The sequence below is a fragment of the Trachemys scripta genome, chromosome 20, assembly GCF_013100865.1.
Source record: "Trachemys scripta elegans isolate TJP31775 chromosome 20, CAS_Tse_1.0, whole genome shotgun sequence".
In the NCBI taxonomy this organism is placed as follows: domain Eukaryota; kingdom Metazoa; phylum Chordata; order Testudines; family Emydidae; genus Trachemys; species Trachemys scripta.
This window is the reverse complement of record NC_048317.1, coordinates 8240308-8268257: the sequence shown is the minus strand read 5'-3', so window position 1 is coordinate 8268257 and position 27950 is coordinate 8240308. Positions and strand designations below refer to the sequence as shown.

Sequence of the window (27950 nt, the reverse complement as noted above, 5' to 3'; positions counted from 1 at the left end):
ATCAGTTTACTGAATCCCAAAGTAGGGCTTGAGCAAGTAGGCCATCCTTCCTGTCCCATGAAATCTGAGGGTCCATGTGCTTCAAATGGAGGTTATTTTTATACATCAGGCTAAATTTGTTTTTTATAAATAAGGATTATTTAACTGAAGTGCAAATTAAAAGTAACAGAGGAAATTGAAAGGTGAAGCTGAGAATGTAAATGGTATCTTTCTAAAATGTCCACCTGTTATACCATTAATCTGTTTGGAAAAAAATGTGCTACACTACTGAAGAGCAGAATGTTTAAATCCACTGCTCTTGGAATGTCTTGAAGCACTATTCTGTAGTACCCAGGATCCCATCATGGTAGGTGCTCTATGAACACAACTATCTCTTCTGGGGGAAAAACTTTGATTTTTCTAATTCCAGTTATTCACGGTGCATTAATGTTGAGTTTAAATCTGGATTTTTATAATTGTTCATTACACATACTGGATTTGACTGAAGCAGAACATTGAAAAATGTATGGATTCTCTTTTTTAAAAAGATGAATATCACCTGGATTTAAGTTCTCAGGCTTCAATAGTGAAGGGAAGAAGGACTGAATCTCTTGCAAAGAGTTTTCCTTTCAAGAATTGGTGTTAAATGGGTATGAAGACTTTTTAAACCTATTCCAACCATGTATAGCTTGGGTTTTGGTTTGAGGCCAGACACTAGCAAAACTAGGGAAGACTTGACATTTGTGTAAAATACATTTCAGCCAGCAAAAAAGCACACTTTCTCCATTAGAAAAAAGTCAGTTTTGGAGAAACAGTAAAAATAAGGAACAAAACTTGTCTTATGGTTTCTGACCTTCATATTAACTAGTCAAGTAACCAACTGCACTATAAAGCAGCTTGAGATTAGCAAGTGGTTGCATTGGTGTAAAAACTCACGATAGCTACTTTCAAATACTCATCCATCTCACAGAAAGTGTGCTCATGGGTACTGTAGGAGATAGTTAAGAAGGCTGTATGGAACAAGAGGGTTTTTGTTGTTAAGGGAAATACTCATCCATTTTTTCTGAAACCCTCTCCTATAGCTTCAACTGCCACTTCTATACCACTGATTAAAGTCTACCTAGCTCTACAGCTATCATTTTTTATTTGTAGTCTCATACCACCTAACAACCCCAGTAATGGATTAGGACCTCGATGTGCTAGGTGCTGTACAAACAATGCAAAGGCAGTCCCATGCCCAAAAGAGCTTATCCAAATACAAGACAAGCTACAACTGCTGGTCACAGACAAGACTGAGGAAACATCTCTAGGTGCTGTCTCCACTACTGCATGTTTTCCTCTGCCTCTTTCAATGTACATTTCCACTATCATTCCCAGGCATAAAATCTAATGCGTCTCTCCCCCCTGCCCCACCAATTCAGCCATGCATTAAAAATCTCCCCTATGGTCACCATCTGCACAAAAATCTTTACTACCTCGTCAGCTCAGGCAGAGTACTCATGTTCAAAATACTGCTGAAGTCCCCTCTTTCAGTATCTTACCTCAGAAGACATTACAGAATCACCTCTTTCTTTGTCTTAAATACAATCCTTCCCATGCTGAAATTCAATCAGTGTAAAATGTATAATGTAAGGCTGGTGCAATAAGTGTTTGTTATACAATTATTTTAAGAAACAAAACAACCAGACATGTTTAGGGGGAGAAAGGGTTAGGTAGTTTATTTTTTTGGGTTGTTTTTTAGATTTCCAATTGATACATGTACAAGCAGTACTTCATAAACACTTTAAATTTCAAATATAACAATTATACTTTGGGTAAAATAGATGACATTTGGTGAGAGTTTGGGAGACAAGGAACATAATAAATTTAGAAAACTGCCAATCTAGTCATCTTATTTGGAGATGTGTAAACATTGATAGCTGCCAGCACTTTGAATGTATAAACAGAACTATATGCACAGAAGTGCATCTTGAGCACTTAAAGAACCACTTTTGTTTTAGCAAACTACTTTCTGTAATCATTACCCTATTTACTCCCCATTCTTCATTATTGCTGATTACTGTGTTTAAACAACTGTCTTCATATTCTTTCAGTATGTCACAAATCAGTTTCTCGCTTCCACCATGGAAGCATCTGTGCTTTTGTAGACAGTGGATTATGGCATCACTGAATAAAATCAAGCATTGGGTATCATATTACAAACAGCTTTTATTTAAACACTAATATGCTGACAACCAGCATACTGGGAATAAAGTTCAGAAGGAAGACTTAATAGGGTTTTATATATTTTTAAATAGAACAGCACTGCAGTGGTTCTTTAAGGGGAGGGACATTAAATACAGTATTGTTGCATCTATATTCCAAATAATAAAAGCCAGATGTGGATGGCTCAATCTTCATTTCAGTATCAATGGAGTTACTGTGCTCAAATACAAGAATGCTGGATAAAACCAGCTAGAATACTTTAAATTATAGGCAGGGCTCTAGCTCTTAGCTATTTATATAAACATGTCTCTTCAGAGACCTTTACATTGATAGATTTTTAGAACCTTTTTAGTGTACTATAATAATAGTTCATCCCAGCTAAAGTCACTTTTATACATTCAAAACAGGTGCATTTTACACAGATTTATTTGTGTAGCTTTTTTTTTGAAAGTTTTTTTTTGTTTTATTAAAAATTCTAAAAGCCTCATTTGCACTGAATTTACTTAAAAAAACAGCTTACAACAAAATCAAACAACGTGAATGTTCACTGGTACTTAAGTTCAAGGGCACAGCCACATGTGTGCTTTTACAGTTTTCTTTAAACAAAATATTTATTTTTTAAATCAGGCCATGTACTCAGCATGGTCATCTTACATTCAGCAGTTTTGTACTAAAAATACTTTTTCTGCAGGAAAGCCCAGCATAAATTTACATATGCTACAAAGTTTTACATTTATTTACATGGCTCTTTTTTCCCCAACCTATTTAAACGTTTCATACTTACCACAAGCAACACTAGTTTAAACAAATTCACATTACAGGGTATCCAATTTAAGACTAGCCCAAACAATTCTATCATTTCAGCTTTTTCAAAGATATAAAACATACAAAAATGCATTTTAAAAACTGCTCAGTGCAATCCCAATAAAGGAAAGGTTTTAGAAGTTTTTTGGCAGTCACCTGGCAGTGCAAAATGCTTTTGTTAGTTGGCACATTTCAAATTGTACAGGTTCAAAATAAAAATGCATTTCTAGATTTTTTAAATGATCAAGATGTCAGGCAATTTTGTCAAATTATTTTTTACATCCTTACAAAACAATCTGGGGGGAGTAAATTTCCTAAAAACATCTAAATTTTAGTCACAAGTTTGTCTGCCTGTCAATCAATGATTAACAAACAAAATAAAAGCTCGCTAATATAATTTAAAAAACTTCTCTCTCCTAGGGGCTAGATGTAGATTTATGTTGTTAAAAAAAAGCTCTTAATTAGCTTTCAACAGGTTTCACACAATTTACTGATCTGAAACAAGTATGAAAGATACTAGTTTAAGGTTTGAGTACTTCTGTAAACTGCTTACTTTTTCCAATCAAAGCTGCATTACATAATGTAAAAGTTGGTTTTCTGCCACAACTTTCTTTCCAGTGGGAAAAAAAATCAGCATATTTTAAGTGGTCACAGTTCAAATTCCAAGAGCAATACAATACATTAGCATTACTGACCACCAAACTTTGTTTAGATTGCATACTGATATTGCAAGTATATAGTTTGTCACAGTAAATGCACACAACTCTGAATGATATGAAGAGTTAAGTTGGACATCTCTTGAAGAGAGGTCCCCACATCATGTGACTCAATTTTTATATGCAGTTAACATCTGATTCCATAAAAAAATTGTGCATTTTGGAACTATGAATTTAAACTAACGTTCTTAAATTTGAAACCCTGTAAAAATTTAAACTTTTCAATTTTTAAAGTTCCATCTCAAGCCTGGACTTTAAGTAAGGTTTTAAGTTGAAAGGTCATTATTTCTTTATCAGAAGGATTAAAGGAAACAGGTACCCAGTGGCTTGGTGGCTTAGGAAGAACACTTGGTGAAGGTGGCTCGCTAAATTTTGCTCCAGCATAGTTCTGATTGGTTTGAGATGTGAAAAGTGAGTTGGGACTTGATAAAGTAGGACTCCAATTCTGATTATTTGGGAAGTGCACAGTGTTCTTGCCCCCATTTTGCATGGCCTGCCATGCAATAGATGATGAGCTACATCCATGTCCTCTTTCTTTCTTCATATAGGTCATCTTCATTTGAGAATTCTGATCTTTGCTCTTTTGCCTGTTATTAAGTTGTTTGTTCTTCTTGGTAATATTTCTAGACTGGGGAACTGGAATGCTGAACCTTTCTCCACCACCCATCTTCAACTTAAATGTCACCTGTATGAAAGGGAGGAACAATAGTCAGTGGGAGCACTGAATGAGACACTGATTTTTCAAGGAAAGAAAGTTAAAAAGTTTGTGAAGTTCTAAACAAAAGAACTGAAGTCAAACTATACTCCCACTAAATTAATTAAAGGCAAATGTATTCCGATAGCAAGAGACTTCAGGTAGAACACATGATACCATTTTATAATTCTCTGATTGGACAGACCTTAATTAAAAATGTGGGGAAGGGATCTTTAAATACCTAGCCCATTTGTAAATGTTAAAACAGAAGTCTAAATGTGTTTATAAATTCTGTAATAGCAAGGTCTAACTATTTTTTTTACAAATTTGATACCACACGTTATTAAGTTAGCCCAGAACTTGGCAGAGATCAGCACTCAAATGAAGAACAGCTAAATCCAGGTAAAGATAGCAGAAGAAACACTTCATAGAGTTACAACACAGACTCATGGTTGAAGATGCATATATAAAATTGGTCCAGTCAGTCCACAGTTGAGAAGTTCTCACAGCTTCCTCATTTATGCTAAACTCTCATATAGCAGTCATGAGTTGACACATTCTGACATCAATGGCTAGATAGGAGACGATATTCCAACCTGGCCGCCGTAAAATAAGCCTCAACTCCCTCCTGACTGAATTCTAGCAATGCAATCTACCTATGACTCTCCAAATAGTATGAAGTGCAGAAGTTCCTCCTCAGCAATACAGGTTACCAGAAGCACATCAAACCTGTCCTCCACTTCTTACACAGGCTCCCCTAGAATAGTGTATCAAATTCAAAATATTAATCCTACTCTTAAAGGTGCTTAATGATACTTGTGATACCTATATCACCCAAAGCTCGGCAGTTGACAACTGATTACTGCACAAGATGTGTGTAGGAGCAGCTTTCTTGGTCCAGTCCAAGAGTGAGGAGCCAACTTCTGCAGAATCTAAGAACCATCACATCCCTCCCTTTCTAGCTGCAAATGCATTTCTTTCAACCTTGCCTTCACCAATAGAAACAGACCGTGTACTGTCTTAAAATTAAAATAAAAACATGGAGCCCCTTCTTCCTGGAGAGAAAGGAAAAAGAAAAGAACCACACTTTTGGTGGCAGATAGCAGATTACTGAAATCCACTCAGATACCATGGTGATGGGCATGGCATAAGAACCTGTAGAGAGAATGAGAATACTATCTGGAATTTAAAATCCAATTTCAAACCACTGCTTTCCAAAGCACTTGCAGCTAAGCTTGTAGCCAAATGACTTTCTTCCCCACTCACATCTTCCACACTCATTATTATCCATTTACCTTTCAGTCTTCTTTTCCAACTCTCCAGCCTCCACCTCTCGTCCCCTTTCCTGCTGCCAAGCCTGAAAGAGTAGGTGCTGTCTTCTGTTGGATCCCTTCCTTTGGCTCAGAATGGAAGTTTTCATGGGCTGATCTGCTGTGTTCAGCCAGGAAGCCGAGCCCAACATCGGATTCTCAGCACACAGGCTCCAGAGGAGAAGTCTAAGCTATGAAGACAAAAAGCAAAACATTTGAACTCAGGTAAGGGAAAAACAGGTGCTAGCCAAAAAAACAATTTGGGATTGAAACTAACTACCATTTGCAGCAATTTCTAAAAAAGGGAGGGGCTGGAAAGAATTCACACAAGGGACAAATACAAATAATTTGTCCATCTTGGATCTGAAAAACATGGGGATAATATTGATTTCACACAGATGTTTTCTGCAAGGCTGAATTATTGTATACTTTATTTGTATGCTACCAAGAGCATACCAGCCATGTTACAGAGATAAAAATTTGCTATATTACTAATACTCTAAGCTCTTATTTTTGCCTATAGCTTTATAAAGCACGAAAAGGCAAGCAGGACTTGGCTCTTTATCTAAAGAGTCAAATATAATGGGAGGACAGTGATTTGGGATAGAGTCCCAATGTGTTAACACCTCCCCGGGGCACTCCCGTTTAAGTCAACAGAACTGCTCACAAAAGCAGGCAGGCACTAGGGTAGAACAGGAGAGTGTTTGCAGATACCAGCCCTAACTTTCCATTTAAAACATTTACAGTCAAACCTTCAGACACTTCCCCTTTCGGTACAGCTCACCCAGTCGGATGACTGAGCTCTCCAGCTGATGCTCTCCATTTAACAGTAACAGGATACACATCCTCAGTCTCTAGTCCATGTACTGAGTAGCCCAATGAACTCATATCTTCCCCACCACCACCCTCATGGTATCAAATCAATAAGAGGATCGGGTCATTAGCTCATCAAATTAGTTCGTGTTAAACTGCCCCGCCCCCACTGTCCCACGCCCTCCCCTGAAGCGCTGCAATGAACCAGCCACCCGCTCCGCCCACCTTTCCAGTACTTTGTTGTGACCACGGGCCGGCTCGTGACTATTCAGTACAGGGGCTGTGGGTCGGAGGGTTCCACACGTGCGCGCCAGGGTCCTCTCCCCCCCACGGCACATAACAGGGGCTTGTTACTCCCGGCCCGGGTTACCGTTCCCCAGCCCCGTTGGGAGCTTCCTTTCCTCGGCCACAAAGTTCCCCCCAACTCTTCGCCCCCCGCCGGATCCTCCCATCCCCCAGAATCCTCCGCGGATTTCGCCCCCCCCCCCCCCATCCGCCGCCGCCGCCTCCTCCTCCTCCTCCAACCGTCTCCCCAGCGCCCCCAAACCACCGGGCAGCCCGGTGTCAACAACATGGCGGCGGCGGCGCTCGGCTCATCCCGTGTCCCCTCCCCCGCTTACCGACTTCTGTCCCTCTCACTCGCTCACCCACCCCAAGCCTCCGGCAATCGGCTCCCACTGCCTCTCCGCCGGCAACGCCACACCCAGAGCCCCCCAAAGCGCAGCCCGGGCCGCGGCTCCGCTGCTGCTCCGCTCGCTCCCTTCGTCACCCACACAAAATGGCGGCCGCCTTCCTGCGCTGGATACCGCCAGCCGTCACCCGCCCCTTCTCCCGGCATTGACCAATGGGAGCGCGAGGCATCCCCGCCCCGGCCAATAGGAGCCAGACCAGCCTGTTGCTGGGGCGGAAAGGAGGCAGGGTGGGGAGCTTGAAGCTGCTGTTGTTGTAGGTTTGAATCGCCTCAGAGAGGAGCATGTCGGGAAGGGAAAGAGAGAGGGCTCAGGGGGTCCCACAGGGTCAGGGAAAGGGGCTGTTCCTGGAGTGGGGAGCTGGGGGGCCAGACTGAGGGGAAAAGGGGCAGCTCATGGAGGAGGGAGCGGGTGGGGGCACAGTGAGAGGAAAGGAGGTGCTCAGAGGGAGGAAATGGGGGGTCCCACAAGAGAAAGAGGCTGTTCATGGAGTAAGACGTTGGGGGTAACTGAGAAGGGGCTGCTCAGTGAGGGAGTTGCACTGTAAGGGGCGGGGCCGTCCCCAGCAATTTCTCTGGCCCCTCATCAATCATTCCTAAATTAGACACCTCCCAGGAAATACCAATGTCATTTCCCCTTTATATCCAGCACCGTCCTGCTCTCTGATGGAGTCCACAACTGAAGTTGGTCCACTAAAAGATACTACCTCACTCACCTTGTCTCTCCAATATCCTGGGACCAACCTGGCTACAATGGAAGATATTGAATGATGCTGTTTGGAATGGAAACTCCGCAGCATAAAGAAAAAGGAACCCATTGCAACATCTGCTTCCCGAGCAAATGCGAGAAATGAAACATCATTCCCAGAGGACTCAGCATGTGTTACCTGCTGACCACTACGAACAACTCCCAATATGCTGAACAGCTCTGTAGAAGGGCTTCAGAAAAACTAGGGCACCATCTCCTCCACCTCACATACTCCAAAACAGACATCAAAAACATTTCAGAAGTTGGTCCCAATAAAAGATATCACCTCACCCCTCCCTTGTCGCTCTAGAGTCCACACCACATATGCTGTGTCTTCCCATCCAGCTCGAGTCCACATGCAGTACTGCCAACCCTTCCGATGAAAAAAATCATGAGACAGCCCACTAAAATTGTGAGGTTTTCATTTATTTATTTATTTTGGTTTTTGCCCTCTGGTTTCTGAGCCTTTAGAGTCCACTTGCTTCCTGTTTTTAGGCTTTTCTCCAAATGAGGAGGACTAGAAACTTTTGAAAATAAAAGCTGAGATTTTCATGCAATTTCCTGATTTCAATAGCTGGAACTTTAAAAAAAGATTCCAAATCACAAGACTCTCAATAAAAATCACAAAAGCTAGCAACAACATACATGTACAGATGCACATACACACACCTCCAACTAGAAAATGCCACCCTGCTAGTCCATACAAATACCCCATTGTGCTTTCCCATCCTGATAGACTCCATATGTGCTTGCAGCATACGAGATGTATGAATTCTTCCAAGCACAAAGAGTGTGTGTAAGTTTATGAAAGGCTTAGGCACAACATTTAATAAACCATTTTTAAACAAAGTTAAAATACAGCTTCCCATAAACAACATGAAATATTCCCCATATCCATCATCACCCAAGCTCAAGACATATTCTGAGAAAAAAAATAGTTCTACACTATTTTCTAATAATAAACATACTGTCCCTATTTTGCCAACAAGGGAAACAAATTCAAGAGGTAAAGTCCCTCCATTGAAAATACCCTTGCCAACATCCCTGATGTTTATATTTGATAATTATCAGTTCAAGCAACCTACCTGATTTAAACTGCCTGCGTGGCACATGACATATGGCCTCTCCAAGACGCAGAGCTTATATACATATATGTCTTCTACCCTCTTTGAATCTCATATATAGATTCTTGTTGAGATCTTGGCTTGCATCTGAAGTGTTAAGTGACCAAATACCATCAAAGATGGACAGTTCTTCCTTAGAGAAGAAAGGATCCTTTGTGTGATTTATACATAGATTTCAGGATATTTTATTAAACAAACAGGCTTACTGATAGTATATACAGCACAGTCATTTGAAATAATCAGTTATATCATTTATAATGTTGCCCTTCTCCCAGGAGAGGAAAGGGATTTCTGACTGCATCTTTTAGAAGTATGAGTTAGAGATTTGAATACAATTTCCCCAAAGATGAGTTTAAATCTTTTTTTAATGTTCTTGTTTCTAAAGATGTAACCCAGCAGCGTTGTGCACTCAACTCTCTGTTAATCAAAGTTTGAACAGATATTTTAAATGTTTTTGTAAAAAGTGATTATTGATAAATAAAACAAAAAGTATATCAGCTGTATGAAATCGGATTTTCACATGACCAAGCCCATATATTACTACATACTAGCCTAAGAATTAACATTTACTAGCTCACTCCCTTATTAACATAGCTTCTGGGGCCTATTTCCAAGCATTAATACCAGTGCAATATATGTCTGTACTTGCCATTTACATTCCAGAACACTTAGGAATCTGTTTAGTGATTTCTGTTGAGATTATTTTGTACTTGTCTTCCCATAGCAATGCTGAACAGAAACAGAATAAATAATTAATAAGCAATATATTTATGAGTTTTTCTTTTAATTTTTAGGGCCCTTGAAAGGTTTCAAATTTACCACACTGGATACTGACATCTTCCATTTATCAACAAACTAAGAACAGCACAAAGAGAGCAGGCAGAAATAGCCAAGCTCCAACATGCATAATCCCTAAATTAGAGGAACTATCAATGAGGCAAGAAAGTAGTTTAGGGCTTGTCTATACTTAAAAGACTGCAGCGGCAACTGCGCCACTGTAGCGCTTCAGTGAAGACACCGACAGAAGGGCTTCTCTTGTCGGCGTGGGTGCAAGCGCTCCTGGTGAGGGGACACACCACCAACAGAAAGAGGGTAGTGTGGACATGAAAAACAGCAGTAATTACTGCAGTGGCTCTAAGGCTAGGTCTACACTACCCGCCTGAATCGGCGGGTAGAAATCGACCGCTCGGGGATCGATTTATCGCGTCCCGTTGGGACGCGACAATCAATCCCCAAATCGGCGCTCTTACTCCACCAGCGGAGGTGGGAGTAAGCGCCGTCGACAGAAAGCCGCAGAAGTCGATTTTGCCGCCGTCCTCACAGCGGGGTAAGTCGGCTGCGATACGTCGAATTCAGCTACGCTATTCATGTAGCTGAATTTGCGTATCTTAAATCGACTCCCCCCTGTAGTGTAGATGTACCCTAAGTTAACCTAACATAGGTCAATTTAATTTGTAGTGTAGACACATGGCCTTAGTACCTTTTCCAGACCTGAAGGAGAGGTCTGTATAGCTCAAAAGTTTCTCTCTCTCACCAGCAGAAGTTGTTCCAATAAAAGATATTACCTCACCCAGCTTGTATTTATAATATCCTGGGACCTACATGGCTACAACAACACTGCATACAGCTCTGATAAAGACAGCTGTGTCAATTGAGGTGGAAGGCAGTGGATCTCAATTCCTGTCTTCAAATAAATGATCATAAGAAACATTTGCTGGAATCTTTGGATATTAAGACTACATATTGGTCACAAATTATATCTGGTGTGTCATATTAGTAGTTGGTTAACTAGGGCCTTTAAAATTGTTTGATTCAATTCTCCCTGATTTTTTGTTAACTGTGAGATAAGAAAAGGCTTCAGTACTTCATGACCCTTGTATGTTTAGTCTGCCTGAAATTATGTACTCTTTTGGGCACTTGTTTATTGTGGCAACACTTGTATAGTTTATCATGCTAAAGTATTTTGAATTAAAATGAAACATTATCACTAGTAATGTTATCAGTAAATTGCTTTTTTGTGTATTAGTGTTAAACTGTTTCATTTTTAACAGAATACAATTTTCGCCTTCCTCTGCAGCGTGGGGCACGGGTCACTTGCTGGAAGATTCTCTGCACTTTGAAGTCTTTAAACCATGATTTGAGGACTTCAATGGCTCAGACACGGGTTTGTTACGGGAGTGGGTGGGTGTGATTCTGTGGCCTGCATTGTGCAGGAGGTCAGACTAGATGATCGTAATGCTCCCTTCTGACCTTAAAGTCTATGAGTCAATGTCTGTCTATATCCAGGGTGCCCATCACCACAGTATCTATGGGCAAATAGTTTGCACCAAGGAGCCATTTATGGGATTAGAATAACATGAGATCTCGTCTTCTCATAGTATTTCAGTTTGCATGGGAAAAAGACAAAGCCTGATTGCACATTATTGCAACTCAAATATAAATCCCATAGGGATTAAAAAAATATATGAAAATCAAACAAATCATAGAACCTTTAAACACACCCTGTCTCATGCCTGGTGTTATATATGTTATATATAACATAAGAGTTAGTAACATAGTAATTGCCATGTAGGATCGCACCTCAGTGATCATTCTAATTCAATATTCTGGTAGTGGTCAATACCAGCTGCTTCGGAGAAAGGTGTAAATTCCCAATAATGGCTAATTATGGCATAACCTAATCAGAGAGTTTATTTCTAACCCTAGGTGAAGCACTAAAGCATGGGGGTTCATATACCTTATAATATTTTTAATCCTATCTGATGTAACTGTGGCGGTAAAAACAACGTTTTTTTAACAGTGTGTGAAGGACAAAGCAAAACATTTTCATGAAACTATTGGGTCATCCTTTTTTAAAAAATGTTATTTAAAAATAAAATTACAAATCCTGACCTATCACAGGAACTTTTGTGTGACTGATATTTGTACTTGTATTTTTTCTACTAAATACAAACACTTTCTTCACCCTAACACTTATTTATCAAGAACTGAGTCCCATGATCAATTCATACTGTATAAATTACTGCCTTTGCTGCTAGCCAAACCACTGCTTTCTAACCATTTCCAGGCCAACATGCATCAGGCCATGTGGGTCAAATCACCAAATGATTCCTTAACTTGTGACCATCTTTAAAAATCCACATTCTCTGAAACCCTTTTGAATGTGTTGTTTTGTCTGCAGTCAATTTCAAGCTCCCTCTTTAATTATGTGTTTTAAATTGATAATCATGAAGCTGAGTTCAAAGTGATAATTGTACATCCACATGTCTCCAATGAATTTGGACCCTTTTCAAATTCATGCTATTCATTATTAAGCACAGGAATGAATCCCATAGCTCCTTCAATTTCCAACTGTACATTTTTGTAGTAGTTAATACTGCATATGGAAGGACAAAAACTGCATCAACAGCTAAAAGAATTTACTTGTTCAGCATATTTGAAACAATTTTCTGTGTCCAAAGTTTCCCCAGCTGGATCTGAACTAAGTGAGTTGTTCAACCACGCTGCATATTTTATTATCTGGATGAATCAGAATTCATAAAGCTTAAGTCTACTAGAGCTTCTCATTTAAGTCTGATAGAAAAATATGCATTACATATTAAACCTGTTCTTCACACACACACACACACACACGCCCTCACATTGTTTACAGAGGAAGGACCTCAAAATGAATAGTAGCCCAAAAGTTAAAATAAGAAACTCTAAATGGCTGTGTAGTTCAGTTGATTTCAGTTCCAGTGGTAAGGAATGTCCCCATTTAAGATATTTGGCAACTTAATACAATTGTTTTACTTCCTTTATCTATTTCCTCATGCAGCTGTGCCATATTCTTCTAAATGTTATTTGAAAAGAAATATATCAATTAGTTTTCACATCTCAAATTTTTATTTATTTTTAAATGCCAATATCTAATACAGCATGAATGTAAAGGTTTTCATGATTTACTTTATGAACAAATACTAGGACTGTGCTGTGGGACTGGATTCTAAGGAATCTGAATAAGTCAGAATATCTTGGCATTTATATATATGTTTTCATGTTTTTTTCTTTGATTCAAAGGACCATTTATAGTGCTGAAATAAAAACAAGATTTGGTGTTCACTGTATTTCCAGCATCCAGGAACTAAAATGCTGCAAGAAAGAATCAATGAGGAGCCTTTAAAAATCATAAAGTCCTAAATACAAGGAACCTGTGCACTCCCCTAAAAAGAACTAGAAAATGAAACTGACTAGAAACAAAAGGGAAAGTGACCAGTCCGGTTTCATTTAACAAGAAGAATAAAATGTAAAAAGTAGAAATCAAGGCTGGTCTTGTGATTAAGTCACTGCTCTGGAATTCAGTATTATGTTTCACTGTATACAAACAGAGAAATTGAATACAGAACATAAAGGACTCTTGATGGAATGTTGAAACATACTGCTACTTTTTCCTTAGAATTCAGAATGATAACACACAAGAACCCAAAACACAGAGAGGCAAAACAGGCTGCTTCCTAAAACAGAAAGGCTCCGCTCACCCCACCTTCTTCTACAGAGGCTGGCTAAAAACAGACTCTGCTAGGCCCAGATCGAAAGCTTCCCTACAGAGCCCCCTAGCCCCAGGCAGGATAAGGAAAAAAACATGAGGATTTAAAGCGATAGCTTACAATTTTAATACAGTTTTTAGGAGTTTTGGGTTCAGTTCCTAGTTTGCCACAGATTCCCTGTGTGATCTTGGACAAATCACCTAATCTATCTGTGCCTGAGTTCCCCATCTGTAAAATGCGGATAGTAATACTTCCCTTCTCCCAGCCTTTGTCTGTTTAGCCTGGAAGCTCTTTGGGATAGAGACTGTATCTTAGGCCTGGTCAACTCCACAAAGTTTTACTAATAAACTAGCGTTATCTTGGCCCATGTTTGGGAGCATCAACAACAGTAAAACTCTGAATTTTTGTCTATCAAGTTAAACCACCTCCCTGAATTACATAAATCCTCTACTGGCATTGTTCCTCCACTACCATGTCTATATGGATGACGCATGTACCTGTATTTATATATATAGCACCTGGGGCTCTCAGGTCTCAGTTGGAGCCTTTAAGCACTGTTGGAATGGAGACAATAACAATCAGACAGTAGGGTAATTGGATCTTTAAAAATATTTTGTTTTAATAATCTAATGTGTTATGAGTAACAGAGATAAGGAATGATATTTTAATACAGGGGTTCTCAAACTGGGGGTTGGGACCCCTCAGGGGGTCGCGAGGTTATTACATGGGGGGGTCGCGAGCTGTCAGCCTCCACCCCAAACCCCGTTTTGCCTCCAGCATTTATAATGGTGTTAAATATATAAAAAAGTGTTTTTAATTTATAAGGGGGGGGTCGCACTCAGAGGCTTGCTATGTGAAAGGGGTCACCAGTACAAAAGTTTGAGAATCACTGTTTTAATATATACATTTATAGTGACATAGTCTCTAAAACAGATAGACTGTTCGGGCTTTTCTGTGAAGAATTACAATGTATGTGTGTGTTCTTTCTCCCCTTTGCATTAGGACATCTCGCTTCCTTTCATGTCTGAGATTCTTCTAGTATCTTACATTGAAACATCAGGCTGTAGAAACAGGACTCCCTGTATTGTATACAACTACTTGGGCCTTGAAACTGCAGTAGTTATCGCAAATAAATAACTGTTCTCCCATGCATATCAGCTCATTACTCAATGTGATAAAATCCTTATTTTGTTTGCATTGGCTGAAATGTCACTTCATCCTGTGATTTATAGATGTTTTTCAATCTGAACTATGTCAAGAACAGGTTCCTGATAACCGTTTGAGTTTAGAAATAACATGTTACATGCTACAAATGTACCCTCTGAGCTATGGTAGAGAGTTACAGTGTATTTTTAACTCAGACCAAGAATGACACAAGGACTGGTTGTTTTTTCCTTGCTATCTCTTTCTAGATATTTAAAAAGACATCTTGTCTCTTTCTGTATCAGTTTGGGGTCAGGCTGACATCCAGTCAGCTGGACATACATGGGAATGGAAAAAGATAGTGGTAAACAAGCCACATATCTGCACAGAAACTCTTCAGCTACAACATGCCAGGAAAATGTGTGCACGCTCAAAAAAAGGTTGTGCCATTGATTGGGTTCAAAGAGGAGTTCAGCGTTTATTTCAAAGTGAAAGACAGAGGTTAGCCAGTCTAGACACAGCGCTCAATATAAAACCTAAAAAAGAGCCAGCATTTCACACGATGTAGTGGTAGCTCTGAAACCATAGTCAGGATACCCCCTTCCAGTGGTACTCTGGGGCCAGGAGAGAACTCTCACAGCATAGTCATTTGTTTTGGGCTGCTGTAGGCAGCCCTATTTAGGTTCTTCCCCATCCCCAGGTCTCAATGCAGAGGATGTATTGGGGATGTGAGTGGACAGTACTGTGCCTCATGCCGCTCTGGCCATTCTGACTTGCACCACGAGCCACGGGGTGCCCTGAGGAGACTGCCTACATTGTGCCATGAGCCATTTTGTCCCCCAGAGCAACCACTGCATATTAGGTGGCTTAAAGCCCCAGTCACCTTCCAGACTGCACTTCCTGAAGGTACAGCACAGAATGTCTGACTCAGTCTTTATTCTAGCTCTCCCGCATCACTAACATCTGGACTATTTGATCTTGGGGAAACACATCCTGGGGAGACATCTCAAACACAACTCTGATGCTACTGTGAGTCTTCTCTCCTCCTTTCCAATGGCTCTGCTGCTAAGAGATTCTACTGCAATGTGCATCCCAGTGGTTCCTCTTTTATTGACTCACTGTGACTGTTACAGAAGGTCAAACGGAACATGTTTTTTTAGGCAGGGTCTGCCTTGGGGTTAATTATTTCCCTTCAATTCTGTCCCACTTCAGTAGCTCCACTACCAGGAGCAACTAAGCAAGTCTTCTGTGGTCACTATAATTTTTCATATTGTGTCATCTAATCCTCCTGAAAGCATGTCCAAATGACACATATTAAGAACATCCAGGGCCAGCCCTAGACCAAATGGTGCCCCAGGCAAGGAGTGTCTTCAGCACCCTCCCCCCCCCCCACACACACACACACCCTATTTGTTAAACTTTTGAATACCTTATTTTTTATTGCATTTGTAGCCCATTTTACGATTTTGATCCACAATTTGGAAACATGATTTTTCCCTGTCATATAAGACAATAAATTTCCACATTAGGGTCTGTAAATCTGTATTTATTCATGCCACATATAAGCAAATGAATTGATTTCCTCTAAGCTTACTGAAGCTTTTTAATTTTAAGAATAACTGAAATGTACTAACCTCAAGAAATTGAACCGGGCCCCAACATTGGGCAGACCAGTATTAAATAGCATTACATAGGTGACAGCCTCAGAATGTTAACCCTAGTCCTTTCGTTCAAAGAGTCGCTATTCTTGACTTTGCCCTCGTGAACTGAAGCACAGCGTCAGAGAGATTCAAAGACTGGCCAATGGCATTTTCAAGCCTTAAAATAACAAGCGATTCTAGGAGGTTAATGAAAAAATTAATCCAGGTACAGAATACCTGAAACATTTTACTTCAAACATTCTATTTGCTCTTTTGTCACTAACAACAGAAACAGCACCCCGAGCCTGGCACCCTCTCAACCCCGGCACCCCAGGTTGCCTGCCCCTAAATCAGGCCCTGAGAACATCAAGAGCCATGAGAAGCTCATCTACATCAATGTTGCTGCCAAAAGTGGAGTTGCACCAGTGCTAGCCACTGTATGAAGCTTTTGCACAAAAACTCCAGTGTAGACAAAGCCTTGGAATCCAGGCCTCCATGATCCCAAATCCAAGTGTATCACCTCAAACTGTGATCTTGTCCAATCTTATAAACTAAGCATGTTTGTGCCAGGTCAGTGGCTGGGTGGGAGACTTCAAACGCCTATCAGTGGCGCTGCCTGAGGAACTGGTGTTGGTGAGTCAGTATTGAGCAAGTGCCTTGGTATTGTTTGATGGATGATTTGCTGCCGGAGGCACCCAGTTTTGTGTGAATCATACACTATAAGTACTTAATCACTCATGGTTTTTATGGGAGTCAGATGCTAGTGTCGGTTTCCCAGCCAAACATAAACGTAGATAAATAGAATCAACCTACCTAAACTCTAATGTGTCAATTTCTGCTTACATTTAAAAATTTCTGCATGAAAGTAGGTTATTGAGAAGGAGGAAATATATGACCATCCTTTACTCAGAATTTTGCCAATAGCCAGATAGCAGCATTTCTTAAGGACCTTGGGTTTTCAACAGTCATCATAAAATACTCTTAGGTTCAGAAAATCCACAGAAAAAAGTGATGCATGCTACCTAGCTATTGTTCTGTCATGGGTCATTTATCCAGAATCCATGAAGCTTGACAAAGTCATCGCAGTTCATGTGTCCACAGGTCACCAAGTCTGCTAATATCTCAATGGCTTCAAACAAAGAAAGAATGACGTCCCTCTTCTCACTTGATTCCTGTGTTCTCCAGTTAAAGCTGAAAGCTCATTCTTTGAAATGTATCATTCTTGTATGTAGAGCAATTAGCAAAGGGGCTTGATGTGAATTTGCTGTAATTAAATGCTTGACACTCTCCCCTCTCCTCTCCGCAGCTCCCAGAAGACACAAAGTTTCCTGGGGATTATCTTGGTTTCCCACATCATTCGACCCATAGAAAAGTCAATTGAATGCTCTATTGAAAGTGTGAGGAGAGAGGATGCATTATTCTGTTTTATGTTTTAATTCTGAGTTATTCTGACTCTCTATTGAGAATTTGAAAAGTGCTGAAAGGGTCTCGCTTATTTTGATTTGTCACAGCATACAGGTTTTTCCTTTACTTTTTACTGAATAACCTTGAGAAATGTAGGTAACGTTATTGGTGTATTGGTTAAACAAATCCAAACTAATTTGCCCTCTATAAACCAGTCCACATGAATGCTTATATTTCCCATGTTGCAGTCAGCCTGTATTCCCATGTTGCCTTTTTGTTGGTATGCTATCAAGTCTACTTTGTGCTTTCTACATAAGAGAAAGCAAAAATTATTATTGGCATTGGGCTGTATCAGGAAATCCCCAAACTCTTTAATATTCTTCTCATCAGGTTGTTGATTATAATCCAGTCGCTTTGGTCCTTCTAATGTTAATACAGCCACACATCTGTTTCACAAAGATGCCCCTGTAACTAATTTCTGGCACGGTGTTCCAAACATTACCTCTGATAGAGAATCATATGCATATGTTGTGCCTGATACAGCTGCTCTTGAATATTCTCAGTGTAAACATTCCAAAAAGATGAGACATAAACAGGTATGTTCCAAGAACTTGAAGCTGTTTATGGAAGCATTTTTTTTTTCAAATAACTAATACGAGCCTGGCAGGGTTCCTATACTCCCTACATAAGTGATCTGAATTAAATCAATAAGCACCGGTACTTGAGGAACATTATCTGCACAGTTAGATTCCTCCCTGACACTGCTCAAAGCATGGTTATATGCTCAGAACTAACACTAAAAATGGCTTGCCGGTTCATTGTGTCTCAGCAGCATCCAAATAAAATTTGTTCACTGTACAAGAGACGATAAAGTTTTTTCTGCATGCCCACTCTGTGATCTCAGTGGTTTATGCATTGGCCTGTTAAACCCAGGGTTGTAAATTCAATCCTTGAGGGGGCCATTTAGGGGTCTGGAGCAAAAATCTGTGAACTCAGCCTAAAATTACACTGGCTTCTTCCTGGGTCTTGTAATATTGCCAGTAACAATATTTCTGCCCTCAGCTAGACCTGTGCAGCTCCTAAATCTTCACATTCAGTCCTCAGTCACATCTGTGCAACTTTATTGTCTGTCTAGTAATAATACAAATCAAAGGAAGAGAAATATTATATTTAATATACATGCAGAATTATTTTTGTTTTTTCCCAAAGTTTTCCAAGAGGCACTAGTAGCTCTTTAGATCACCATATACAGAATATTCCCAATAGAGAGTCAGAATCTGCACAGTTAGAATTAAATATGCATTGATGGAGGTTATATTTCTGGCTCCCAGGCCCTCTGTATTGGTAGTGAAGGAATTTGTATCCTTTTGGTCCATTAATTTATGACTGAAAGGGAAGGTAGAAATCCATCAGTTTAAAGGGACAGAGTCAGCTTCAAATTTTTAGGCTTGGTTAAAAATAATTTAACAAGACCTAATATTTATCAAATACTCTTATTTCTGCTGAAATATATTTTTGTTTGGTAGGATGTAAGCATTCACTTGCCCTGTTTGCAACCCAAACATTAAAACTAGAAACCTTTTGCTAGAAAGGGGAACTGAGCAAAAACAAAAATGAAACTGACTAATCTATTTTCATTTGAAATGTAAAAAAGGAAAACCAAGAGCATAAATGGTGAAATGCAGGGCCAGCTCCAGGCACCAGCTTACCAAGCAGGTGCTTGGGGCGGCCACTTCGGAGAGGGGCGGCACGTCCAGCTATTCGGCGGCAATTCGGCGGAGGGTCCCTCACTCCTGCTCGGAGCGAAGGACCTTCCACTGAATTGCTGCTGCAGATCACGATCGCGGCTTTTTTTGTTTGTTTGTTTGTTTGTTTGGCTGCTTGGGGTGGCCAAAACCCTGAAGCCGGCCCTGGTGAAATGCGCACTGTTTTGCAATGTATTTAACTTTTAATGACCTACAGTGTTATTAGTAACAAATCATATGTAATAACTAAAAACATGACTAACTTGACCGTGACCCTTTAAGATGTTTTTTGCTTAAAACCAGTAATTCTTTTGATGTGAAAAGGAAATTTGGTGTACAGCCAGGACAAAATTTAGGGAAAGGGCTAGGGATTTGTTGCGGAAAACTTTTGACAACAGCCAGGATAAGATATTTAACTCTGAAAAGGGACTGTTTTACATGACCAGCATATTTATTTTCTATATACACCTGGCACAAGGTGCCATTGTTGTGAGTTTCAGGGTAAAGAATGGATTTTCAAAAGGAGTTCACCTTCTCACAGAAAATGCACACTAGAATAATGACAGGTTTCAGAGTAGCAGCCGTGTTAGTCTGTATCCGCAAAAAGAACAGGAGTACTTGTGGCACCTTAGAGACTAACAAATTTATTTGAACATAAGCTTTTGTGGGCTACAGCCCACTTCTTCCATTCTATGCATCCGAAGAAGTGGGCTGTAGCCCACGAAAGCTTATGCTCAAATAATTTTGTTAGTCTCTAAGGTGCCACAAGTCCTCCTGTTCTTTTTACACTAGAGTAAGCAGGCCGTGTGGTTTGTGAAAGGGAACTGGCCCGGCCATTAGGAGACCTGAGTGCTAGTCCTGGCTCTCCTGCAGTATGGCTTTGGGTGAGTCACTTCATCTGTCTGTCCCTGTTTCCGGTCCCGCCCTTTGCCTGGCTTGTCTATTTCAATTTTAAGCTCTTTGCTTCTTAATATGTGTTTGTACCTGGCCTAGCACAATGCGGCCCTGCTCTCGACTGGGGCCGCTAGGTTCTACTGTAATACAAACAAATAATAATAGACTATCATTGGCCATTGAAAGCTTTTCATATCCATCATGTTAATTCCTCATATACTTCCCGTGAAAACAAATATAGTTTGAAAAAAACCTTGTCCCAGCAGGGTCTAAGGATTAAAGGTTTTTATTTCATATCCTTTTCTAACATGAGAAAGAAAGAGGAAACAGATCAAAGAGGAGACACTATATTTCCACATTTGCTATCTTCTCCTCAATCTCTGTTTTTTTCTTACCCTGGTTTAAAGCTTGCCTGTTTTGTGCTCCTTCTTTTACAGTATTGCTGAACGGAATCCAAAATAGAGGCTGACGTATTTATAGAATAAGCCCTTCACATGGAGGCAGAGCAGAGCTAGAGATCCTATATACACAGCTCTGGTATATCTACTTTACATCAGCATCTACTTCAGGAGGAGAGATAGCAATTGCGGGGAAAGGTCAAGGGTGTTTGTACAGAGCTGGTTCACTTTATATACACCCTTTGTTTTGTTTTGATTCTTCACTTGTATTTGTACTGAGTAATCATGTTTTATAATAGAACTGCAAAATATTGTGCATTGCATCACAAAATGTGGAATAGAAAATAATAAATTAAATCTTGCACTTTTGGTTAAACTGCACCAGGTGGGAGTATTTGATAAAGAAAACAAGCCAAAGGTTGCTTTTACATTATGAATTTTAACTCCATAATTCTTTCAAAATGATGTCTATATGGCTTCACAAATTGCTTCCTACAATGATGTATTAAAGCCTGAATTAGTACCCTTATTTGGGACTGTTGCTAGAGTTAAGAACTGTTCAACATAAGAGTGGTAAAATAGGGTCCTTAGCAATTTAAACATTTAGTTTTTGGTAATAAAAATGGTTGTATGGATGATGTGTTTATAATATCTTACTTCTATACATACCTTTCATCCCAGAGCGCTAAGGAATCGTATCCACCACTGAAATGCAGCCATCTCTGGGGTGGAACTTAGCAGCTGTTTAGCCTCATACAGCAATTATTATAGCATTTTATTTATGTTACAATAGAGGCCAAATTGTGTATGTCTCCGCAAAACATAATCTCCATCAAGTGTACCTTCATGCCATGCTGGGGCATTGGGGTCAGTGCTTACTCAGCAGGAATAGTGCCATCTCCTGAATTACACTTTACTCCCAGCAGTACACTTTCCTCTAGCAACACTCTGGGGCCCTGAGGTTAGTGCTAATTTGGAGGATGGAGTGCCCCCTACTGGATCACCCACACTTCAGCTTACATCACCAAAGTGTTCACTAGAAGTCCTTAATTCAATCACAGAGACAGCTCAGTGATGTTCATTTGAGGCGGTCTGATACAATCACAGAGCAAGAGGTTTGCACTTTTTGCCAAGAGTCTATTATAAACATCAAAGGTTCATGCCTTACTCACATTTTTTTTTTTTACAAGCTTGGATGAGTTGCATAATTTAAACTCCTCCAGTCTGGTGCAGTATATTCAGATCTTCTTTCAGTGCCATGGTTGCCCTTATGTATAGAACTATTTTGTTCATTTCACTTCTGCTGGGCTCCAAGCAGACAGAAAAAGCAGAACCTGTCTTTGTGGGAATGTCAACATTAATAATTAATTTCAACCGCTTGGCTCAGGGGTGAGGATTTTCTAACACAAGCCTGTTGACAGACATGCTGGCTGCTGGTGATGCCAAGGGGAAGTTCATACAGCCTCACGTTTTAAATCCAGAACAGAAGGGAGTAAAAATAATAAGATGATACAATCAATTTATAAGCACTTGCGTCCACTCTGGCAAGACAATTTTACTTTATACCAGATGCCAGAAAGCCTTATTAAAAGGCATAGTGTTCCCTCAGTTATATTCCTGTAACATTGTTTTTCTCTTATAACATTCATTCTTTTGTCAGAAACTATGATTATTTTTGCAAATACAGGAAACTTTGTTTTATGGTTCAAAGAATCAGGCTGGAAATAAAGATGCAATCTAGCAGGGATTGGTTTGGGTTCCGATGCTGGCTTTCAAACTGAGGACCAGCTGTATTATTCTGCGGTCAGTCTATTCTTTCCTTGCTGTGTGTAGCTCCCATTAATAATTATTGTTTATGTTGCAGTAGTGCCCCAGATGTGCTAAGTGTCTTCCAAACAGATAGGAAGAGATAGCTAAGGCTGTTACCAGCTCACATTGCCAGGGGATAATTTATAGCTCTTAAAGCCATGTTTCCTAGTGATCAAGTGAGCTATTATTACAGTTCTGTAGCAGAGGTTTCGGGTAGTTCTAGCAGATGTAGGAAATATAAGAATATACCAGGAAATATTTTACATCAGAGGTGGGTAACCTGCGGCCCATGGGCTGCACACGGCCCATCAGGTTAATCTGATTGCGGGCCACGAGACATTTTGCTGACGTCGACCGTCCGCAGGCACAGCCCCCCACAGCTCCCAGTGGCTGCGGTTCGCTGTTCCCAGCCAATGGGAGCTGTGGGAAGTGGCAGCCAACACATTCCCGTGGCTTGCTGCTTCCCGCAGCTCCCATTGGCCAGGAATGGTGAACCATGGCCACTGGGAGCTGTGGTGGGCTGTGCCTGTGGACAGTCAACATCAGCAAAACGTCTCGTGGCCCGCAATCAGATTACCCTGATGGGCCGCAGGTTGCCCACCACTGCTTTACATTATTATAATATATTTGTCCTGGATGATCCCAAGGCCTTTGATAAACTATGGACCTAATCCTGATGCTCTTACTTCACATGAGTAGTCCCATTGAAGGCATTGACACTACTCAGGAGTAGATTTATGTGTATAAACATTGGCAGGATCAGGCCCTGTGGACCATAGCATACCATTGATTCTCAGCATAATTCCCCAATGAAATCAGTGGCATGTGCTCCTTAAAAATCAAGGACACTGAATATCCCAGTACGCAGTACACACTGGAAAAAGAACAGGAGTACTTGTGGCACCTTAGAGACTAACAAATTTATTAGAGCATAAGCTTTCGTGGGCTACTGCCCACTTCTTCGGATGCATATAGAGTGGAACATATATTGAGGACAGTACACACTGGAATCACTTTACCACTGAAATGCTCCCACCTCTGGAGTGCAAGGAGGCCAACAATTAGCACCTTGCACAACAGCATCATAATGAGACGTGGAGCTAAAGTCCTGAAAATTGGTGATCCTTAAAGATCCTATGACACGTTTCTCAAAAGCTGGGGTAGGTTCCCTAGTCCCTTGGCCATAGTCCAATTTAGAGCATTATACTGACTACCTAAATTCCCAGCCCAGTTTCAAATGGATGTAATATTCTTCACTTCCTGCCTTAAAATGCCAAGTAGCGTTGTATGCTGTTAAACACCTACAGGCATTCCACTCCAGAGGTGCCCTCATGTCAGTGGGTGAAGATATTACTGTGTTTATAGGCCCAATCCTACAGGCTGATCTGCATAGGCAGCAGACCCTTACACCCACCTGGTCAGCTGAGGACAGCTCAAAGAGAGACAGGAAGCCTGAAGAGGGCAAAGGGTTACAGAAGTCTAGGAGCTCTGTGAAGTGAGATCTCTTACCCAGCATCTGGGGAGAAGGTAAAAAGCCATATGTTGTGGGGCCCAAGCACTCGTCTAGCATGATGTAAAGAAAGTGCCTGGGATTGTGTGAGGACTGTTTACAGCAAGGTGTGCAGGGGGAGGGAACCCCATGCTGTTACACTCCTACTGAATTCATGTTTATTGGAAGAGTATGGCAGGAGCATTTATTTATACCCACTGCTTAGGTGTAACCCCATGATCACATGGCTGCCAAGCTAGCAGCCAAACAAGGCAGATGGAATGTTGAAGCATCCATAGAGGCAAAGATATTTCTGTGGGACCAGTCCTGCAAAATCTTGCTCATGCAGTTAACCCTTACTCCTGCAAGTAATCCATTGGTAAAACCAAGCCCTTATTTTTAATCTGATCTGCTGATTTTTCAAATTTACAATAACTTTCTTCATCAGGTTAATGTTTTTTACCTGAATACAAGCAAAAGTATGCCAAAAAAATATTTAAAATGAGAAAATCAAACCATGTTTCTTCCACAGGAGGGCAGGAGGAATTACATATTTGGAGTTTGGGAAAGGGTTTATTTTGAAACCACAAGTATGGTTTTAGAAATTCACATAATAGTGAGTGTGTGTGTGTGTGTGTGTGCACGCATGCGTAAAAGCTGAGTGCATCTAAAATCGGAAATCTTGAATTCCACCTTCATCTGTTTCATGATGTAGTTTAATCTCTCTGCACAGATTACAGATGAATTGTTCCACAAAACCAGATCACAGGAACTTTCATTTGGGGGGGAAGGGGAGGGATACATTTTTACTGCCGTTTAAAAAATAATTTCCTGGCAATTTCTGACAAAACCCAGAAATTTTTGCCACAGCTACACCGACACATCAAATAAAATCCTTACTCGGGTAAAACGCAGACAAGAGGTTCAGGATTTGGCCATGTAATATATGAGTAAGAGCCCAGTGTTTCTTGATAATGTGTTGAGGAGAAGTTGATTATTCCAAATGCTCAGACTATCAGGCCCAGATCCACAAAAATATTTCGATGCCTAACTCTCCCTGAAATCAAGGCAGGCCTAAGTGCCTGATCCCAACCCGCTGAAGTCTATGGGAGTCTTTCCTCTAACTTCAACAGGCTTGGATTCGGGTCCTAGATCTTTTTCTCTTTGGCCATTCACATAATTTTCCTTTTTAGTGGCTATCACTTAATTGAGCAGCTTGAGCATCTTAAGTTTGCTACATCCCTGGGGACCTTGTCTGCATATCCCACTCCACTCGTCGTCGTTGATTCAAGAGATGCCCTGTATCTCTCTGCTTCATTAGCTCTGCAGGAGCTCAGTCCAGCTCTTACGGAGGTCAAAGGATTTTTTTGTTTGTTTTTGTCCTGTGCTGGGAGCTGAATTTAAGGTGAAAACCTTTGCTCATCGGTTGCTTCTTACTTAACAGTAGGTTTCATTTCATCCTCCTGCTAATCTGCCAGATTTTCAAAAATGTTCAGCACCCAGCAGCTACCACCGAGAATGAGGGAGAATCATCTCCACAGTTGAGAACAGTGGGAGGAGTTCCTGTATTTGTTAGTGCGTCTCAGGCCGCTCTCTTTCAGTATCCATATGCTGCCATATGAGGGGAGAGGGATAGCTCAGTGATTTGAGCATTGGCCTGCTAAACCCAGGGTTGCAAGCTCAATCCTTGAGGGGGTCATTTAGGGGTCTGGGATTGGTCCTGCTTTGCACAAGGGGTTAGACTAGATGATCTGTCCCTGATAATCTATGATTCTATTAAATAAATGTGTTAGTCTTCAAGGTGCCACCAGGGCCAGCTCTAGGATTTTTGCCGCCCAAAGCAAAAACAATTTTGGCCGCCCCGCCCCCCCCATTCTTTATTTACCCCGGCCCCGCCTCAACTCCACCCCTTCCCCAAATCCCCAGCCCTGCCTCCTCCCCCCAGGGTCTCAGGTTTGAGAGCCTGGGAGGGAGGGGGAGACTCCGAGTGGCCGCGGCGCGGGCGCCGCTTCTCCCCCTCCCTCCCAGGCTTGGGCGCCTGGGAGGGAGGGGCTGCAGCGGCGCGCGAAACAGCCGATCGGGATCTCCCCCTCCCTCCCAGGTTTGAGAGCCTGGGAGGGAGGGCGAGTAGCAGTGCGCGAATCAGCTGTTTTGCGCACCGTGGCAGCAGCAGCGGAGGTGAGCTAGGGCGGCCGGGGCACATTTTTAGGGGCGGCATTCTGGCGCCGGCCATGCCACCCTTAAAAATGTGCCGCCCCAAGCACCAGCTTGTTTTGCTGGTGCCTAGAGCCGGCCCTGGGTGCCACAAGTACTGCTGTTCTTTTTGCAGACACAGACTAACACGGCTGCTACTCCGAAACGCCCCAGTAGGTGGCAGCAGAGTAACGCTAATGCAGATAGATCTGTGGCCTTGATCAAGTATCAGGGGGTAGCCGTGTTAGTCTGTATCTACAAAAACAACAAAGAGTCTGGTGGCACCTTAAAGACTAACAGATTTATTTGGGCATAAGCTTTCGTGGGTAAAAACCTCACTTCTTCGGATGCATAGAGTGAAAGCTACAGATGCAGGCATTATATACAGACACATGGAGAGCAGGGAGTTACTTCACAAGTGGCGAACCAGTGTTGACAAGGCCAATTCAATCAGGGTGGATGTAGTCCACTCCCAATAATAGATGAGGAGGTGTCAATTCCAGGAGAGGAAAAGCTGCTTCTGTAGTGAGCCAGCCACTCCCAGTCCCTATTCAAGCCCAGATTAATGGTGTTGAATTTGCAAATGAATTTTAGTTCTGCTGTTTCTCTTTGAAGTCTGTTTCTGAAGTTTTTTTGTTCAATGACAGTGACTTTTAAATCTGTGATAGAATGACCAGGGAGATTGAAGTGTTCACTTACTGGCTTGTGTATGTTACCATTCCTGATGTCCGATTTGTGTCCATTTATTCTTTTGCGGAAGGACTGTCCGGTTTGGCCAATGTACATGGCAGAGGGGCATTGCTGGCACATGATGCTTTCACTCTATGCATCCGAAGAAGTGAGGTTTTTACCCACGAAAGCTTATGCCCAAATAAATCTGTTAGTCTTTAAGGTGCCACCAGACTCTTTGTTGTTTTTGTGGCCTTGATGTTTTTGATAGAGGAAGATGAACTGGACAGGAAAGGATCTCAGACAATCAATAGAGAAAGGGGGCGCCAAGCCTTACGACAGAGGAGGAAGGGTGCAAAGGACAGTGAGCTGCAAACAGGGCTGTCATAAGTTCCATTTTCCCCCCTGTTGATCCATCGGTCAATGAATAGTGATGATTAGGATCCAAAATCTGCTGCATCAAGATGCTGGTAGTCATTCTGGGGAGCAGAAGTTGGAAGGGAATGAAATCTTTCTCTCTGGCAGCAGAGAACAAGGCCAGTAACAGGGCAGTCAGGAGGGCATGTCTGGAGCCAGGTTTATGGCAGCGAGAAGGAGTTATGCCAGTGGATGGGAGCTGCAGACAGCTCCATAGTGCATCCAAAGTGGTTTCTGTCCCATGGGAGAGGCCATTTTAGGGACTTGGGGGACAGGGTTAGAATCCATCTACAGTAGAACCCAGAGTAACGAACACCTCGGGAATGGACGTTCTTTGCAACTCTGAACAAAACATGGTTGTTCTTTTAAAAGTTTACAACTGAACATTGGCTTAATACAGCTTTGAAACTTTACTGTGCAGAAGAAAAATGCTGCTTTTAACCATCTTAATTTAAATGCAACAAGCACAAAAACATTTACCTTGTCAAATCTTTTTTTTAAGCTTTCACTTAATTTTTTTTAGTAGTTTACATTTAACACAG

The 27950-nt window shown here is 41.2% G+C and overlaps 1 protein-coding gene across 4 annotated transcripts; it reads right to left on the bottom strand.

The window, feature by feature from the left end:
* Positions 1–1670: 1670 nt before the first annotated feature.
* Positions 1671–7324, bottom strand: PNRC2 (proline rich nuclear receptor coactivator 2). Of its 4 annotated transcripts, none has more exons than XM_034753744.1 (3): positions 7173–7324; positions 5694–5899; positions 1671–4389 (listed from the first exon to the last, which is right to left on the bottom strand). In XM_034753744.1, exon 3 carries the CDS (start codon positions 4369–4371, stop codon positions 3946–3948), a length of 426 nt encoding a protein of 141 aa, XP_034609635.1. In that variant the 5' UTR covers positions 4372–4389; positions 5694–5899; positions 7173–7324; the 3' UTR covers positions 1671–3945. The 4 variants fall into 4 exon arrangements, with proteins under 4 accessions (XP_034609635.1, XP_034609634.1, XP_034609637.1 ...); XM_034753743.1 differs by having other exon boundaries at positions 7142–7317; XM_034753746.1 differs by lacking the exon at positions 7173–7324 and adding an exon at positions 6461–6937.
* Positions 7325–27950: the final 20626 nt, after the last annotated feature.